This window comes from Peromyscus maniculatus, chromosome 4 (genome assembly GCF_049852395.1).
Source record: "Peromyscus maniculatus bairdii isolate BWxNUB_F1_BW_parent chromosome 4, HU_Pman_BW_mat_3.1, whole genome shotgun sequence".
Taxonomy (NCBI): Eukaryota; Metazoa; Chordata; class Mammalia; order Rodentia; family Cricetidae; genus Peromyscus; species Peromyscus maniculatus.
Genome location: NC_134855.1, coordinates 38223417 through 38242099, shown reverse-complemented (window position 1 = coordinate 38242099; position 18683 = coordinate 38223417). Strand labels below are relative to the sequence as shown.

The 18683-nt window shown below is 46.7% G+C and overlaps 1 protein-coding gene across 2 annotated transcripts in view; it reads left to right on the top strand.

Annotated features, from left to right (window-relative positions):
• The first annotated feature begins 148 nt into the window (after positions 1-148).
• The window catches only part of Ly75 (lymphocyte antigen 75), a 129814-nt gene continuing 111279 nt past the window's right edge, over positions 149-18683 (top strand). The window contains exons 1-4 of one of the 2 annotated variants that reach the window (XM_076568560.1): positions 149-310; positions 6937-7308; positions 14952-15122; positions 16470-16634. In XM_076568560.1, the coding sequence (XP_076424675.1) occupies positions 217-310; positions 6937-7308; positions 14952-15122; positions 16470-16634 (802 nt within the window). In that variant the 5' untranslated portion in view covers positions 149-216. The remainder of the gene's footprint in view (positions 311-6936; positions 7309-14951; positions 15123-16469; positions 16635-18683) is intronic. The other variant, XM_076568561.1, reaches the window with a different exon arrangement.

Below are 18683 nucleotides of genomic sequence, written 5' to 3'. Positions count from 1 at the left end.
TGAGCCTTCTGGAGGTCCCAAACCGGCACAGATGTCTGCAGTGGGTGGGGGAATCCTGCACGCCCCCGCTCGGTCCGGGACCTCAGGCGCAGCTCTCATTGGTCGAGGGCGGCGGGGGCGGGGCCTGCTCGCCCCAGAGGTTGCCCCAGAGGCACCGTGAAACCGGCGGGACTCACCCCAGGAGCCGGTGCCGGGAACGGAGGCTTGGGACTGGAGATGGGGACACGCTGGACCACCCCGGGCCGTGCGACGGGGCTACTAATGCTGTTGCTGCGGTGCTTCGGGCTTGCGGAGCCTTTCGAGCGCTCAGGTAACCGGGCGGCCTCGACGATGCTGCTCTGAGCATTTGCCTCCTCCTCCGGGTCAGGTCACAGTCGCCTTGCTCTCTGTCTCTGGAGTGGACAAGCGGGGAGGTCTGGCCTAGGAGGGCGGTGGGCTGGGCTGTGTGGTGCGAAGAAAGCCTCTGCCCAGAAGAGGCCTTCCCACAGTCTTCCCAGAGTCTTCTCTGCCTCTTGTTCCTCGATTGTCCCCAAAAAGCGTGCTGCCCTGGGGTTCCCCATTTTCCCTTGCATCCCTGTCGCCCCATGGTCATCTTGGCCCCTCCATGATGAGGATGAGCCTTCACCCACACCGCAAGGATTCCCAGAGATGCTGACTTCACCGTGGCCACTGGACGCATTGGAAAGGAAGCCAGGTTCAACCATCGCCTCCAGAAGTCAGCCAAGTGTCTTAGGATGCCCTTCCCTGCCACCTGGAGCAGTGGCCCTTCTAATGTGGTTATTATCTCCAAACGCTCCCCAGCGAGGCAGGTGGCCCCCAGATAGAAGTGCAGATCACTTCCTGTCAGTGGGGAAAGGATGCTTTCTGTAAAGCTCGGGGTGGTGCGAGCACCACCAAGCCACTTCGATTTTGCTTTTGCTTTCCCTTTTTGCCTCAGCAAAAGGTGTGTCAGCGACCTTATTACTTGGTTCTGCTATATAACTGACGGTCTAAAGGCCGCAACATTCACCCACTGTTTCTGCTGTCTTGCCGGAGTGAAAAAGGAAAAGATGGTCAAGATGGGTTTTAGGAATGTGGCTCTTGAGTGTGGCTCTTGCTTTCTTTGGAGCTAAGCTTAGTTACCCTCTGATGTAGACTGTCCAAAGTTAGGGGAAGAGTTTCCTGAAAGGTGGGTGTCGTCAACCTGTCAGCACCAAGAACCTTTGATGTGTCCTGTCTTGACTCAGTCCTCTCAATTTTTGCACTGGGAACCACCAAAGGAGATATTAATAGTAAAATCTTTTATGGATATGAGAATTCAATTCTGTCCACTGCACAATCCAAGGAGAACAATCTAGCTGCAGCAATTCGCAGCGAAAGCACGCTAACTTCTGGTCACTCTCCCCGCCCCACTCTCCTGGCTTCCATCCACGTCTGGGAGTCCTGTTTCATTGCCTCACAAATTTTTCGGTTTCCTTCACTTTCAAATGGCCCGGTTGGGTTTTTTGTTTGTTTGTTTGGTTTGTGGTCAACTCAACACAAGGTACTGTCATCTGGGAAGAGGGACCCTGGCTGAGAAAATTCCTCCATCAGATTGGCCTGTAGGCAAGTTAGTAGAGCATCTTCCTAATTAATGGTTAATGAGGGAGGGCCCAGCGCACTGTGAGTGGGGGCCACCCCTGGATAGGTGCTCCTGGATAGTAAAAGAAAGCAGGCTGAGCAAGCCAGGGGAAGCAAGCCAGTAAGCAGCATTCCTCCATGGCCGCTGCCTTGAATTCCTGCCCTGAGTATGATATGAAAGTGTAAACTGAAATAAACTCTCGCTTCCCCGAGTTGCTTTTAGTTGTGGTATTAATCACAATGATAAGAACTCTGACTAGAACGCCGTGGTCTCCGCAGTCCGTATCCTGTCTCACTGACCCACAGCAAAAAATGCTGGGCTTAAGTCTCTTCCCCTAGACTAGGTCCCCACAGGTATTTATTTTCCTCCTTCGTCACTTCTAACAGCTGCCGTGGTGGCTTTCTCCCATCTTCAGGCCATACTTGTGGCCTTATATTGGGGGGAACATATAGAGGTGTGTGTATGTGTGTACACGCATGCGTGCACGGAGGCCAGAAAGCCAGAGAAGGATGTCCCATCCCCTGGTCAATCTCTCTCCACCTTGTGCTCTTGAGACCAGGTACACTGTGCCTGAAGTTTACCAGCTTGTCCAAGCTAGCAGCTATTGGTCCTGGGATCTCTCTGCCTGTCTCTCCCCCAAAACTGTGGGCTTGCAGGGATTCCTCTTTTTTTTTTTTTTTTAATGTAATGTGGGCACTGGGGATTCAAACTCAGGTCCTCGTGCCTGAGCCACAGTCACTCTTTTCCATGGAGTCACCCATCTCTCCAGTCCAGAACTGGAGTGTGAACTTCCATCTCTTTGTCAGCCTGTTTGGCGGTGGGTCAGATCCAGGATGCTAGCAATGGCATGCACTTGGTCACATGTGTGCAGGAAGCTTGGGCAGTTTGGTTGTGGCCACCCAAATGCTGAAAGTGTATCTCTCTGTTCTTGGGGAGATGCCAAGTTTCCTTTTTTTGCTTCCTTGGAGAGCTAACGCCATGAAGTAATGTGATCCTTTAGGGATTTCTGAGCATCTCACCAGGCACACCACCCATCTGGGATTATGGCTTTCTGATACCTAGCATACTGCCATGGACCCACTTGTCTCTTCAGGACTTGTGTTGAACTAGCAAATCCAGACTTCTGATTGTCTCCCTCTACATCGGTATGTTCTTTACCCTTGACGGAGATCGCAAAACACTTAACAAAGTAAGCTGTGGAAATTCCCTAGGAACGACCGGTGCCACCATTTTGTCCCCTCCACTTCCCCATTTCCCCTTTTTCCTTCCTGTGATCTGTGGTGATAATGGGTATACGCTCACATCCAACTCCACTCCCAGGATGTACAGAGCCCTTTGTGCTGAGCCTAAAAACAGGCCATAGTGACTAGACAACAAGAAAATATTGAAAGGGCTCGTTTTCTTTGCTAGAGATAAGAATGCTAAGAAATCGTTTTTAATGATGACATGCTCTTTGGCTACTCCCTCAAACCTCACTGAAGTCTTTATATAAAATGAAGCATATAAAAAGGACTCCCAGATGTACTTAGGCTTCTTGTCATCAGCCTCTGCCCTTTAGATCTGTCCCAAACAAATCTGGAGGTGAATGTGAAACCTCTATTGAAGATTAATGCAGAGAGGGAAAGTGGACGGTGTGCGCTCTAAAGCTACGGACAGAATCCTGTTTGGGGCTTGGAAAGATCTCAGTGCCAGGTGCTGGATTTGATGCCCAACACCAAAAAATGGTCATTAAAGTTTGTGGTTACTTTCCCAAAATGCAATATGTTTCTCAAATAGTTTACACGACCTTAGAAAACAGTTTTTCTAAATAAGAAGTTGTTTTTATTTACTGGATTTGTTTCCCCGCTCTCCAGTCTGCAATCCCATAATGCCATAAAACCGAGGCAGGCTGAACAGCCTTTGCATAGGGCTAAGAGTGATATGGAAAACTATTATGAGGATACATCTCTCCCCCAGCAGATATATTATTTATTAATGCTTACACATGCATTATATATGAAGGCTAATGACAAGTTTCTTAAATCATTAATAATGAATAATTGTCCTAAGAAATCTCATCGGTATGTCAAACACTGGTAACGATTACGTACTCAGTTCAAGCACGGGCTTAGTCAGACACACGCACCTACATTCCAAAGGACAACCTAATGGGATCCTTGGCGACGCCTCCCCTGCTACTCCATGCCACAGCACACTTCACCTGTCGTGTGGCTCCGACCAAGTCGGTAAGTCCACAAGTGGCCTGGAAGTAACCTAAGGGGAGAAAGTGAAAAGCAAAACTTCTCTCTTCCGATGAGCGTCAAGGAAGCAGGACTTGCCGCGTAACTCCACGTGTTTCGTTATAAATTAAATGGGACCAACTTCAAATGTTACTCGCGGTTCAGTAGTGTGAGCTAACCATGTGGACATCTGCAAGAAGGATGTGCAATGACTTTGGCATAGGTTAGTACACCCTGGGGAGCTAGGACCCTGTTACTTGGTGAATGAATGGGATACTAGCTCTGGAATGGCTTGCCTCTGCTCCACAGCTTTCATCTGATACTTAGGGATATAAGACCCTGGAGAGGAAGTGACTTCCATGAGTCTCCCAGCAAACTACAATAAAAGTAGGTCTTCGATCTAGGGACTCCAATCCTTTGCTCCTCTGCCCTTCCCACCACGCTAAGACGTGGACCTAACCTAGTGAATTTTATTAAGAAATTTGAAAAACGTGGAACTCCAAAAGAAAACAAAGCTGCTGCTTGTCCAGGAAACCTGTTCCAGGTCAAGGGTCATGGAGCCGAGTGCCCAGGAGAGAGCATTGAGACTTCAGGCTCAGGGAGAGGGATTTTTCAACTACGGTGAGGGCCACGTGCAACAGACTTCACTTACCGGCTGCAGTTTGTGATACTTTGGAACACAGAGAGTTTGGAGATGTGGGAGAGAACAGTGTGGGGAAAGGGTAGATCAGGTCTTTGAGGGGCAGCTGAAAAGCACATAAGAGAAATTTTCTTTTGCACTCACTATCCTCCCAACCTGTGACCATCAAAGAAAGAATGACAGAGGGCTGTCAAAGAAGAAAGAGTGGGGACAGCGGCTGCTGGACAAACCCACCTAGCGTGTGTGTGTGTGTGTGTGTGTGTGTGTATGTGTGTGTGTGTGTGTGTGTGTGTGTGTGTGTGTGTGTGTGTGTGTGTATGTGTGTGTGTGTGTGTATGTGTGTGTGTGTGTGTGTGTGTGTGTGTGTGTGTGTGTGTGTGTGTGTGTATGTGTGTGTGTGTGTCTGTGTGTGTGTGTGTGTGTGTGTGTGTGTGTGTGTGTGTATGTGTGTGTGTGTGTCTGTGTGTGTCTGTGTGTGTGTGTGTGTGTGTCTGTGTGTGTGTGTGTGTGTGTGTGTGTGTGTGTGTGTGTACATACATGCGCACCACACACCAGCATGCACTATGGAGGTCAGAGAACAACTCTGAGTGTTGGTCCCTACTTTCCACCTTATTTGAGATAGGTTTTCTTTGTTGTTTTGTTGGGGGTTTTTTTGTTGATTTGGTTTGGGTTTTTGTTTGTTTGTGTTTGCTGTTTATGCCAGGCTGGCTGACCCAAGAGCTTCTGGGTTCTCCTATCTCTGCTTTCATCTCCCATGGGAACACCAAGGTTCTAGTTGCTCATGCTACAGGTCCCGCTTTGAGGCAGGTTTGAGGTCCTCAGGCTTCTGAGGCAAGTGTTTTCAACCAATGAGCCAGCATCCTGGCCTGTGATCTTTTTAAACTCAAATGTGAAAGCAGAAATGACCACAGCGTTATTAAGTTTTTCTTTGTTGTGTTTCCCATTGTTTGTCTTACTGTTGCTTAAAGTGAAACAAAACAGAATTCCACCCACAGTTCACACGATCAGATAGAGTTTTGGAGCTATGGCTTACATGATGAAATTTCCCCTCTAGCCAGCAGTACCTGGCATGATCATTTTTAACTCTTTAACCTATGACTTGAGAAAGTTTTCAGTGGTAGTAAACCCAGCGACTGTGAAGCTGACCTCAGGATGAAAACCCCCTTTTTGAGAACCAAATCTTTTATGGTGTTCTGCTGTGCCCTGAGTCGTTGACAATGACTGTTTAAGCGTGTCTAAAATAGTCCAGCTTTATGTTCATCAACATGACCATCTGTGCCGTACTTTTTTCTCTTTGTAAAAGAACTGACCAAAGTGTTCCACTGTGGTTTATTGCAATTCCTGTAAATCTTGGTCCTCAATCTCAGGTGTATAAGAACCAATTACTTTGTTTTTAGAAAATCGGTTAAATTTGCTTCTGAAACCCCATCCCACTAAGGTGACAGAAATTTTATCTGCATCTTTGTGGAGGTTTTCCCAGCTCCTACAGAGTCCTGGGAGCTCACTCAGAGAGGCCCATCTCTAGTCTGCAGCTGCCACTGGTTAATTCTGATTTTCTCTTGTCCATACCTGCCAGACATTGGACCTGGTGGCTCGGGTTGTCCCTGGAGCCCAGTGTCTGATCCCCTCCATTCACTTGGTGAATCCCCGGCCTCTCTCTCTCCTGGAGGTGCTGCCGTGGGGCTGGCCACAGGTTCCCCACCTCAGAACCCAGATCCTCTATTTTCTCCCATTGCTTTCCCCTAATTTCTCGCCCCCTGCCTTCTCAGAAGTGTCCCCATTTCCACTGGTATACCTCAGTGAGGCCGGCTTCCACAGAAGTCTCAGGAGAAGTGGTTTTCAAGTAGATTTCCCTTTGGATGGCCGCAGTAACTCACCCTGAGCCATGAGGAACATAGAGCCCTGCCTTCACAATTGGTGAGGGGGAGGAGCTGAAGTGAGAGCCAGGTCTGATGGCGTGACCGCTGTGCTGTGGACACTGACGCTGCAAGACAGAGGTGTGGTCCCCAGGAGACGCAGGAGACTTTTTCATTGGCCGCAGACCACTTGTGGAAGAAGAGGGGGAAACTAAGGAGGTGCTTTATAAGCAAGGCAGGGAACCTTCCCTGGAATAGCAAAATTAGGTACACACCCTACTCTCTACTGGCATGGGTCAGCTCATTTCAGCATCCCTACATCCACAGTGTGAAGTGGATGCAGCCTTACAAATGAGAAATCTAAAGCAGAAAAGCTGCCTAATTTGCTCCGATCTCATAGCACAGCAGCGGCAAAGTATGAGGCCAGGCAGCTGGCTTTAGAGTCTTGCTCTTACCACACACTGTGACCCTCACTCCTTGTGGAACACATGAGTTTACCAAGCCCAAGGGTCAGTGCCGCCCTGTGCTAATCAGGCTCTCCTCAGCAAACAAGCAGGACCAAGGTGCGTTTGTCATGTGACTCAGAGTCCTGAAATGTCCTCCTTCGCTGTCTTGACCCAGGTAATGATCCCTTCACCATCGTCAACGAAAACACGGGCAAGTGCATCCAGCCACTTTCTGACTGGATAGTGGCACAGGACTGCAGTGACTCTGGAAGCATGTTGTGGAAGTGGGTGTCCCAGCACCGCCTCTTTCATCTGGAATCCCAGAAGTGCCTTGGCCTCGATATTACCAAAGCTACGGACAACCTGCGGATGTTCCGCTGTGACTCCAGCGTCATGCTGTGGTGGAAATGTGAGCACCGGTCTCTGTACACTGCCGCCCAGTACAGGCTGGCTCTGAAAGATGGATATGCCACAGCCAGCACAAATTCAACTGCTGTCTGGAGGAAGGGAGGCTCCAAGGAGAACCTTTGTGACCAGCCTTACCGTGGTGAGTACACGAGAGAGGGACTTTGACCCTCTTGCTGTCGTGGTTGCTTAATTTGGCGTTAAATGTCACACCCAGCACAGCTTGGTCCTGGAAACCTGACTGGGTAAAGGTGAGCTGCATGCAGGCTGATGGAGTGGTTCTACCGACTGAAGCCACCCAGAACCCAGTTTCCTAGGAGGAGCGCACGGGGAGGGGCTAGCTAGTCCAGGTAGGAGGTCTCTGTGGGCCAGCAGTCTCAGGCTCTAAACATCCAGGAGGAGGAAGCTGCAGTTGCTAGTGTTTGCACACACTGGCCAGTAGTTGGTAATCACTTGTACTTGGACCACAGGAAAGCTTTGCCTTTCTCAGCCTGATCCGTATGGAGGAGGCTTTGCCAGCTTCCCATGGGTCTGAGGCATTGGCCCTTGGTATGGCTGTGCCCATGTCAACAATGCACATTCACTCAGGCCTTCCTCAGTTCCCCACGACTGAGTTGAAATGAAGTCACAGTGAATAGGCAGTGAGCTGCAGTCTTACTCACCTGGGGCTGCTGGGTACCCTCCCCTTCCCCTTCGTGGACTGGACTAGAAAAACTTAGGTGTTATCACAGGTCACACAGCCTTTTGGTGTGGTAAACCCAGGACTTGAATTCCTATGCCTCATTTATTTACTTCCTATGATACCATTTGAATGTGAGGAAAAAGGAAATGCTATACTGATAAAAAATATTTCATTTAAGCTAAAGGCACATAATCGAATAATATGATCTAATCCTAAGTTTAAAAAGAAAATAAGAGGGGTTGGAGAGATGGCTCAGAGGTTAACAGCACTGGCTGTTCTTCCAGAGGTCCTGAGTTCAATTCCCAGCAACCACATGGCAGCTCACAACCATCTATAATAAGATCTGGTGCCCTCTTCTGGCCTGCAAGCATGCATGTAGGAGGACACTGTATACATAATAAATAAACCTTTTAAAAAAAAAAAAAAGGAAAAGAAAAAAAAGAAGAAAGAAAAAAAGTGTTTTGTTTTGTTTTTTTTTCATGCCTGGGAAATTTAATATAATAGAAATATTTTGAAAGTCTCATGTAGGTTTTCATAATATTTTCATCCTTGGCATAGGTATCACATGTTGCTCTTTGTATTTATGATTTGACATTTTAAATGTGAACTTTTCTGTGGTCATTTCCAAAAACAAGTATATGAATATTGCCATGATCTTTGCTCTAGACTGCAATGAGTCTTTAGTTTTTTAAAAATACATTTACTCTTTGAGAATTTAGTGTGATGTATTTTGATCATTTTTACTCCCAGCTCCTTTTCCACATTCTTCCCAGGCCCACCCACCCCCCACCTTCTGAGCTTCCAAATTTATGTCCTTTAAAATAATCATAATAATAATAGCTCACTGACGGGGCTGGAGAGATGGCTCAGAGGTTAAGAGCACTGACTGTTCTTCCAGAGGTCCTGAGTTCAATTCCCAGCAACCACATGGTGGCTTACAACCATCTGTAATGCGATCTGGCGCCCTCTTCTGTATACATAATAAATAAATAAATCTTTAAAAAAAAAAAAAAAGCCGGGCGGTGGTGGCGCACGCCTTTAATCCCAGCACTCGGGAGGCAGAGCCAGGTGGATCTCTGTGAGTTCGAGGCCAGCCTGGACTACCAAGTGAGTCCCAGGAAAGGCGCAAAGCTACACAGAGAAACCCTGTCTCGAAAAACCAAAAAAAAAAAAAAATAATAGCTCACTGACTGGAGTTTGTGCTGTTCATGTAGCCCTAGCTGTGAGACCTTCCTCTGGAACATGGTCAACCTACCAACACACCCTTAAAGAAAACCGACTCTCCCTCCCACAGAAGCCATCAACTGTCCATAGCTCCTCAGTTAGGGGTGGGGGCTCAAGACCCCCTTCCTATTCCATGCTAGAAGTTGATCTGGACCACGTCATCTGTAGGCAACAACAGCCACTGTGAGTCCATGAGTGCAGCTGCCTTGTCATATCCAGAAGACACTGTGGTATTCCCATCTTCCCTGACCTCTGGCTCTTTTCTAACCTTCCCATTCCGTCTTCTGAGATGGTTTCTGGGCCTTGAGAAGGGGTGTGCTATAGATGTTCCGTTAGCAGCTGAGTACTCCACTTGTTCTCGGCACTTGGCCAATGGTGAGTTTTTGTGTTGATCACCACCATGACCTCACAAAGAGACTTCTCTGATGGGGTCTGAGAGCTGTACTAATCAACAGGTAGAGAGATACAAACTTAAATGGTGGCTTTATATTGTGTCCATTTCACTGATGGGGTCTGAGAGCTGTACTAATCAACAGGTAGAGAGATACAAACTTAAATGGTGGCTTTATATTGTGTCCGTTTCACAGAGTAATAGTAGCAGGTCCCCCCAGGGACCTGTGAGCTCTCCAACCGTAAAGCTTGACCCTGTCTACATACCAGGCATATGTTTCCTGTTGAGTGAGCCTTAAATCCAATCAGGAATCGATTGGTCACCCCATTACATTCGTGCCACTGTCCTACCCATGGGCATTTTCTTGCACACCGGTCATCACTGCGGCTCACAGCATTCATCGCTGGGTAAAACTGTTGGCTGACTCCCTCCCACGCCCAGCAGACTGGAAAGCATCTTCCAGTACTATGGAAGCTACCCAGCAAGGTGAAAACCTCCCGCTCTGTACCAACTCCGTGATTTCTCCGTGTCCTGTCACCAATGTGTGTGGTATCTTCAGCAGAGGGTCTGACCATCAAGTTCTGTTGGGCAACTAAGAGCAATGCCAATAGCCCGATTGTTTGGGGGATCTTTGGGACACCTGTGACCCAACAACTTGAGGGGCAGTATCCCACATTGGCACTGGGCCTTTTATTTGGCAACCTATAGCTTCTGTATAGGGTAACGCCAAGTAAATTCTCGAATATGAAAATATGCAGATATTCATTTATATGAAACATCTACTTAAAAAGTAGGTTTTATATGGCTTTTTTAGGCTTCCTAAGGGTTAATTATTCTTCTCCCAATCCCTCCTCTGCCCTAGCCTTCTACTCCTCTCCCCACTTAAATCCCCCTCACCATTAATTCCTTTTTCCCCCTCCATATCACCTGTGTTCTACTAAACGCCCCCCCTTAAGGTCTTCCTTTCCTCTTCCTGAGTCTATGGCCATAGTCAACGTGAATGGGTTTGAAGGGAAGATAAAGGACATCCTCTTATATCTGGCCAAAGACTTAGGATGGCAACTTAATTCCCCATTCTAACCATTACCCTCTCAGGTTTTTCCGCTTAGAGAATCTCTTTCTGTGAAGATCAAAAAAAAAAAAAAAATTCCAGGAGTGTCTGGTTCTGCTCTTAATGAAGTGATATTAGAGACTTGGAGATGGGGTTTTCCTTGCCTTCAACTCATGGCCTTTGAATCACTAAATTGTTTCTCTTGGCCAGCTTCCTTTGGCACTCCAGAGCTGTTAACTGAGGGCCAGGGCTCGGTGTGAACAATGCTTGCTCTGCAATCATGGGGACCCAGAGTTTGAATCCTCAGCATCCATGGAAATCCTGGGTGGGTGTGGCAGCCTGCTTGTAATCTTATTGCTCTGGAGGTAGAGGCAAGGGGTCTCTGGCTAGTTAGTCTCGGCCAATCAGTAACCTGTAGCTAGAGTTTTCCGCCTTGCCCACAGTCAGGACAAATCTTTATCACCCGCCAGTCCCACAGCCGCTCAGACCCAACCAAGTAAACACAGAGACTGATATTGCTTACAAACTATATGGCTGTGGCAGGCTTCTTGTTAACTGTTCTTATATCTTAAATTAGTCCATTTCCATAAATCTATGCCTTAAAGTAATCCATTTCTACAAATCTATATCTCGCCATGTGGCTGGTGGCTTATTGGCGTCTTCACATGCTGCTGGTCATGGCGGCGGCTGCAGCGTCTCCTTCTGCCTTTCTGTCCTTTTATTTCTCCTCTCTGTTAGTCCCGCCTATCTTTCCTGCCTAGCCACGGCCGATCAGGTTTTATTTATTAACCAATCAGAGCAACTTGACATACAGACCATCCCCCAGCACAGCCAAGTGCAGACCATCTCAAACACCTGCACTCAGGCCCATGGTCCTAATCATCCTCTATACGGACCTGCTGGGTAACGCCACAAAGAACCCAAGAAGGGCTCCCACAGGACATACAGAACATCCCACAGCAGTAACCTGTGGATTCAGTTGAGTTGGAGAGTGAGCAAGGAAGAAGATCAATGTTTACATCTGGGTTCACACACATGCACATGAGTGTGTGCCCACACACATACAAACATACATCCACCCCAGAGAAAGAAAGAGAAGGAGAAGGGAGGAGGGTGGGGACATGGGCAGACAGAGAGAGAGACAGAGACAGAGCACAGGGGAGAAACCAGGTTGTTGCTTGAACTTAGAGCAATTACTTTCTGGATACCCCTAAAGGACAGGCTTAAATATTGTGCAACAAGAGCCCCAGCTTGGCAACTGAAAGAAAACATTGAACCCAAAAGAACGGCTTCAGATTGCATTTTGTTTCTGTTTGTTCGGGGATCAGGAAGGATCGTTTCCTTGGCCGAGCTCCATTGTCCTTCTGCCCTCGCTTCTTTTGAGAGAACAGTTGTAATCTCCAACTCCCTCAGACCCTGAAGTGTCTTCATTCCACTGAAACGTGTTTTCCTTCTTATTTTGTGTTTTATTTATGCGTTAATAATTTTCACACAACTGCTAAAGTGACCAGCAGCACAAAAAATGGGGAGGGGGAGGCCTCGAACCCTCCACAGCAGTGCCCAGGAGAGGGACAGAGCCAGCACGCCACTGCACAGCCAAAAGGCTGGATTTGTTTCTTTACCTTTCCAAATTCAATACTTGAAATGCTAAAAATTTTTAGACCCTTAGCGTTCTGCCTGATTAAGAGTCACATCAGATTTTCACTTGCACAGAGGCCAAGGTTGCCCCCCCCCTCTCAGATCCACTCAGTTTCTTCAAGTGGGAAATCTACAAGGCCCTCTTGACTTGTCCTGCTTTTTCTCCCTCCACTCAAATTTAACCAGATATTAGGTCCTGCCCATTCTAACTTTTAAAATTTACACGTGCCCCTTCCTATCTTAAAGTGAGGGGCCTTTGCCAGGCTTGCTCTAACTCCCAACCCAGCTGTCTATCAAAATAGAAATAAGAAAAGTAGGCTATTCAAGTCCCAAGCAAGTAAAGTCCAAGGCTACCCAGCTTGTAGTACAGCTGGGAATCAAAAGTCATTCATTTCTCCAAATAACAGTATCTTATTTCTCCCTTAGCTTTTGTAACCTTTTTTTTTAACTTTGACTATATTAACTTAATTTACCATTATGTTTGTGGTTTCTTCACACTTCATCATAGAAATCATCTTTATACTGAAAACGCTTTAACTGTAAAATTTCTTATGAATGAATTGCTTTTCACTAGCTCCTGTATATACAATGATATCATAAGATATCTTGACCCAACTGGCATCTTCAAATCACAAATGTTTGTTGACTCATGCAGAGGATGGACTGAACTGTGAACTCCGTCTGCTCTTGGTGACTCTCTGAAGCCTGCCAAACTCCTTAACTATTTGTCTCATTGCTAAAGCAATTCACTTTCCATGTAAACCCCTGATCTCATAAATTTGTGTCAGTGACACACTCAGCTGTTGATCTGAAGATGTTGTCACCCCAAATCCACACATTCAGAAAAGAGTCTTGTTAGGAGAACCTGTCTTACGAAGACAACCCATGGGATGCAGGTGGTTTATCAACAGCAAAGACAAGTGGGAATAAAATGCCTGATTAACAGAGAGCATCAGTTCGAGGCCTGCATCCGGCATGGCTGTGGTTTGCTTATTGGTTGACAAAGCACTGTGTGGCACGAAGAGCTGTATGATGACACTCCTCTTGGAGCGATGTGCTACTCGAAACCTTTAAGCAGTTGATGGTGTAAAGTTGTTGGTGTGTGTCAGTGACTTGTCAAAGAGGCTGTCCCTATACCATGCTTCACGATGAGCCACCAAATGTGTCCTTTTAACCACTCCTCAAAAGTGGGGATTTCACGAACAACTCTGATCTCACAGGTTTGTGGTGAGCAACAAGTACAGAAATGTGTCTGAAAGCATTTTGCACATGGACATAAAAAGTTTTAGGGGAACCCGAGAATCCCGGAAGCAGCAGCGCATTGCATCATGTTCTGGGATTGTCCTCTCAGTATTATAACAGGGAAGGAAAATTGGTCAAGTGCTTTGGGGGAATTTTTTCCTTTTTCTTTTTGTGGTTTTGGTTTTTTTCAAGCTAGAATTTCCCTGTGTCATCCTGGCTGTCCTAGAACGAGCTCTGTAGACCAGGCTGGCCTGGAACTTGGAGATCCACTTGCCTCTGCCTCCTAGAGTGTTGAGATTAAAGGACCACATGCACCCTGGGGAATTTTTTGATGTGGTTAAATTTGAAACATGTGATAAGCATGCTACCGCAAAGGGCCACCACACTCTTTAGCAGAACTATTCTCTTGAAAGCTATTTATGTGGCACAGGAAAACAAAATCAATGACCCACAAAAGATTTATTATTATTTTTCTTCAGAAAGGCATCCAGATGTTTCTTCCTTTGTACTGCTTCGTGATACCTTCCAAACTTAAGTCTCTGCTTCAGGCACATGAACACTGGGGAATGATAGAGGATGTAGATAGAATCAAAGGCTAGCTTAAGCATACTTCAAAGCCAACCTGTGAGACTTTCTGAGGGACTCTAAAAGCCTGATGAAGGCTAATGAGTCTTGATGATGATACTCTCCCTAATGGCCATTCTTTCATTGCTCAATAACCAGAGTTTTGAAGAAATCGAAGTTAATGAGAAAAGGTGACAGAAATAGATACCTGCTCTGTAAAGCGTATTTTCAAGGGGACTGTTATTGGCACAGTATTGAGCACTTCCTCTGCGGTCCCAGGCATATCTGCATTGTGATCGTTTTCCAGTGCCTCTCTGGAGACTAACAAAAAATATTAAAATGAAAGCTAGATCTGCCACCTCCCTGGTCGCCAGCGTCTCCCATCACTGCCCAGTTAAGGCCAGTTCTTGTTGCATAACCCGAATGACCATGTCCTGACTCTCCCCAAGCATCTACTCAGTTATCTAGCAGCTCTCTTCCTTCGCTTCCTCCAAAGCCACCGCCTCAACTCTGTTGGGCAACCGTGTCCCTTGCCCATCTGGCTAATTGCGTAAGTGGTTCCAGGTGTTTCTTTGGCCCCGCACTCACTAAAGAAAGGGAGGAGAGTTGAATCTCTGTCCAGATAGCCATTTTGAGGAAGTAGCTGTCTCTGCCACCCATGCTGGGCTCAGTCACTTCTGCCTTGATCAAGCCAGAAAAGGACTCTTACTCTGTCACCAAATACACAGTGGACAACCCTTGAGGTAAACACTGATATTCTCCGTTTGAAATGCAGAAACTAAGTTTGTCTGTAGGCACACAGGAGACCCCAGATTTCAACGTCCAGACCCAAGCAGTCAGTATCTAAGCTCTTTCCACAGTGTATAGCCTGCTCAGATATTGTAGGCTCATAGGTGAGACCAGCACTCTTTCTTTTAAAAGTTTTAGGAATCAGCTATCCTAAGGTGGATTGTTCAGCTTTTAACTCTCCCCTGCTTCCTCCCCATCCCACAGAGATATATACCAGAGATGGGAACTCCCATGGGAGACCTTGTGAATTTCCGTTCTTAGTTGGCGAGACATGGCACCATGACTGTGTTCGTGATGAAGAGCATAGCGGGCCTTGGTGTGCCACTACCCCAAATTATGAATACGATCAAAAGTGGGGCATCTGCTTAACAGCAGGTACGTATGGGCTGGCGAGCTCCAATTGCGAGAAGAGAGTTCCATTTATGTGAGGCAGAGGGCGGAAGGGGGAGTCGACGGTGACTTGGAAGTGTCTGCAGCAGCTGTTATCCTAGATGAGGAGTGTGCGTTGGCAGGAAGGGGAAGAAGTCGTGTGCAGCTTTGAATGTGCCCTCAGAAGCCGGGCAAGGAGGGAAGCAGGACAGTTTGTGTCCTGGAAAATGAGGAGGGGGGGGGGGGTTGCGGAAGCTTCATCTACATCAGGGAGAAGTGGAAAGGGCATGAGCCGATGGGAAACTGCAGCTTCAAAAGACGAGAGGGAGAGAAAGTGGAATGTAGGAGACCGCAGCTTGAACAGAAGGAAGTCCCCCTTGTGCGTTTCATGAGGCAAACAAGAGCAACAGGTACAAAGGGACTGAAAAACCATATTTAGGATGGTGACGACTTATAATGTATTTGTGGTCTGAAGCCAATGGGAGGGGGGGCGGGTGGTAAAATCAGAAAGCCAGGCATGGCGAGGATGCTGCCAGTAACCCCAGAACTGTGGAGGGTAAAGACAAGAGGATGGCTGGGGCTTGCTGGCTGCCAGCCGAGCTTCCGGTTAAGTGAGACATACTGTCTCGGGGGAAGATAGAGAGTGGCAGAACAAGATACCTGGTGTCTCCCTCCTGCCTCTGCTTGGACACACACACACTAGCACAGCCACCCGCAGGTGCCAACCTGTGCACATGTACCACATACACACAGAGATAAATACTATGGGTGTTCTATGTTGTACACTCATGTTTATATGCCTGTATGTGCATTTGTAATGTGAGTTCTATAATGTTAATTCTATTCATGGATTCAATCATCTATTCAAATATTACGGAGAAATTTGGACTGAATTTCCAAAATAAAGGCGTCGCTATGCTCGCATCTTAGCCATTTAAGCAGCATGTCTGTACTCACACATACAGTTCTTTCTCTGCAGGCTGTAGAGAAGACTGCGGACATCTTTGCCAAGCTCTAGGGAACATGTTTTCCATTGGCTCAGTGTTCCACACCTGTACATAGGGAGACTCCCATCTTCAGGCAAAGGGCACACAGGAACCGGTGAAAATATGGCATTGTGGTTAACAGGGGACAGAGGGAGGGTGGAAGATTTAACCAGCTTGAGTCCTTTGTGGTGCTCTGCCTTCCATTTCAGCACATACTGAAAGGACCCAAGTACGGTCCTGCAATGACTGCCTCCATTTTGGCACATCCTAAGAAAATGTAGATGGATTGCAGTCTTGTAAGTGCTCCAAGTAACAGAAAACACTATGCCCTTATTTCACGATCACTAATTTATCTTTTTATCAACAGAAAACGGCTGTGAGGGTAACTGGGAAAAGAATGAGCAGATTGGAAGTTGCTACCAATTTAATAATCAGGAAGTTGTTTCTTGGAAAGAAGCTTATGTTTCCTGTCAGAACCAAGGAGCTGGCTTACTGAGCATCCACAGTGCTGCTGAATTAGCGTACATTACGGGTAGGTTTAACTTGCACGTGGTAGAGCAGATAGCTGGATTTGTAAAGATGCTTCCTTCTTCGACGTTTCATATCCAGGCATACTCTTTTCTGGCCTCTCTTAAAATTTAAACCTTAACACCGAAGCCTGCAAGGGGGGGGGGGGAGGATTGAATGTAAACATAATAATTCCATGTGTTGAAATTAATCTTGTGAGAGAAACTGATGTTTAGAAAGCAAGTTAGAGTATAATATAAAACTAGTACCCTCATCCTAAATGGGAAAAAAGGAGAGGAGAAAGTGAACTCTAAACCCCTGAGCATCACCAAAGAGAGAATCTGAGGAAGATAGGTTAGATGGTGAATCATGCAGTTCTCCTCACAATGACTTGCATAAATAATCAACAGCAATCACCATGGATTTCTACCCACCAATGAAACAAAGAAAAAAATGGCATAGATACAGGACGAAATACTATGAAGCCACAAATGAGAGAGAAACTGTCCTTTGTGACAATGCAAACATCATGTTAAGTGAAATAAGCCAGGCGCAGAAGGTGACTGCCACAAGCTGTCAGTCATTGTCAGTCATCTGTGGAATCTGAAACCTTGATCTCATGGGAACTGAGAGGAGAGGCACTAGTGGGAAGGAAGGCTGAGGAGAGCAGCAGGAAGTAGGAAGAGGGGGGATGGGGAGAGGCTGCTCAGCAGGTAGAAATTAACAGAACTAAATGGTGGTGTTCTCTTACACAATGAATGGGGTGATTATAGTTGACAGTCATACCTTGCATATTTCAAAGTAACTGGAAAGGATTTGGAGCGCTCTTATCACAAAGTAAAGATAAATGTTTAAAGTGATAAATATGCCAACTTCCCTGATTTGGACATTATACAGTGCATCAAAGTATCACACTGTGACCCATAGTACATACAATTACTATGTGCCTATTAAAAACAGGCAAAAGAAGTAAAAAGAACACCTGCCAAAGTGGACTTGCCCTTCCTTTAGTCTGGGGCTCTCTACTGTCAATCATCCGCGTGATAGCAAAGGTGCCAATCAACACAGCCTCACACTGGTCCAAGTGGAAGGAGAGAAAAAGTCCAGCTCTTGATGGTCCTGACCATCTCTGCTCTTCATATCTATCCAACAAGTACACTTAGAACTTACCCATTTCTCATTGACATCCACTGGGTTGCCAACATGGTAGAAAACTTCAAATCCTATAATTCCAGTGAAGTCCATACAAATTACAAAGACTACGCAGTGGTGAGACAAATCAGGGACTTTAGTTCAAAAGGTCACATGATGTGTGTCCTTGCCACCTGCAGGTAAGTGCCAGGATTATACAGAGCAGCGATTGCTTCCTGGGAGGGTAGGGGTGCAGGTGGGGGGATAGCTGAAAAACCTTCATAGGAAGGATGCAGCTGAATCTGCAGTGGTTAGGAAGGATGGGTACTCCTTAGTATCCTGCTTGAACCACGGCAGGAAAGTAGAAAAGAAAACAAAAAGCATTCCAAATATCAGGTAACACGATTAAGTCTGGAGCATCAGACATCTCTTAGTTTCCTGGACTTCTTCTTCGGGAATGCTGGAAAATCAACACAAATGTGCATTAGATTACATCTTCCAGGGTGTTCTGTAACAGTGCTGGAGCTGTTGCAGATGCTTGTGGGGTCAGAGAAGGATGAGTCCCGAGTTCTCTCCCCCAACCTTGTCTAAGCTTCTACACAAACACCCATCCTCACTATCCTTAATAAAGCATCTTTGCCATCTACTTCCTTGAGAAAGGGGGGGCAAGCTCTAAGTTCCCACCCCACACTTGTATCTGTATCTAGACTGTGGCCCCTCAGCTCCTCCAAAGCTCTCCCTTCTCCCCAAGATCTCTATGTCTTACCAGCCGTTCTCTCACACTTCCATTGTTATCACCATACTGACGCCTTTTCAACTGTCTACATCCTGTGTAAATATTCACCGTTGAAGATTCGTTTCGCTCCTGGGTCCTGGGAGCCTGTCTTCTCTCTTAACCGAGCTCCTTTACAAATCCCAAGAAGTCCTGCTTTATACATTTGGC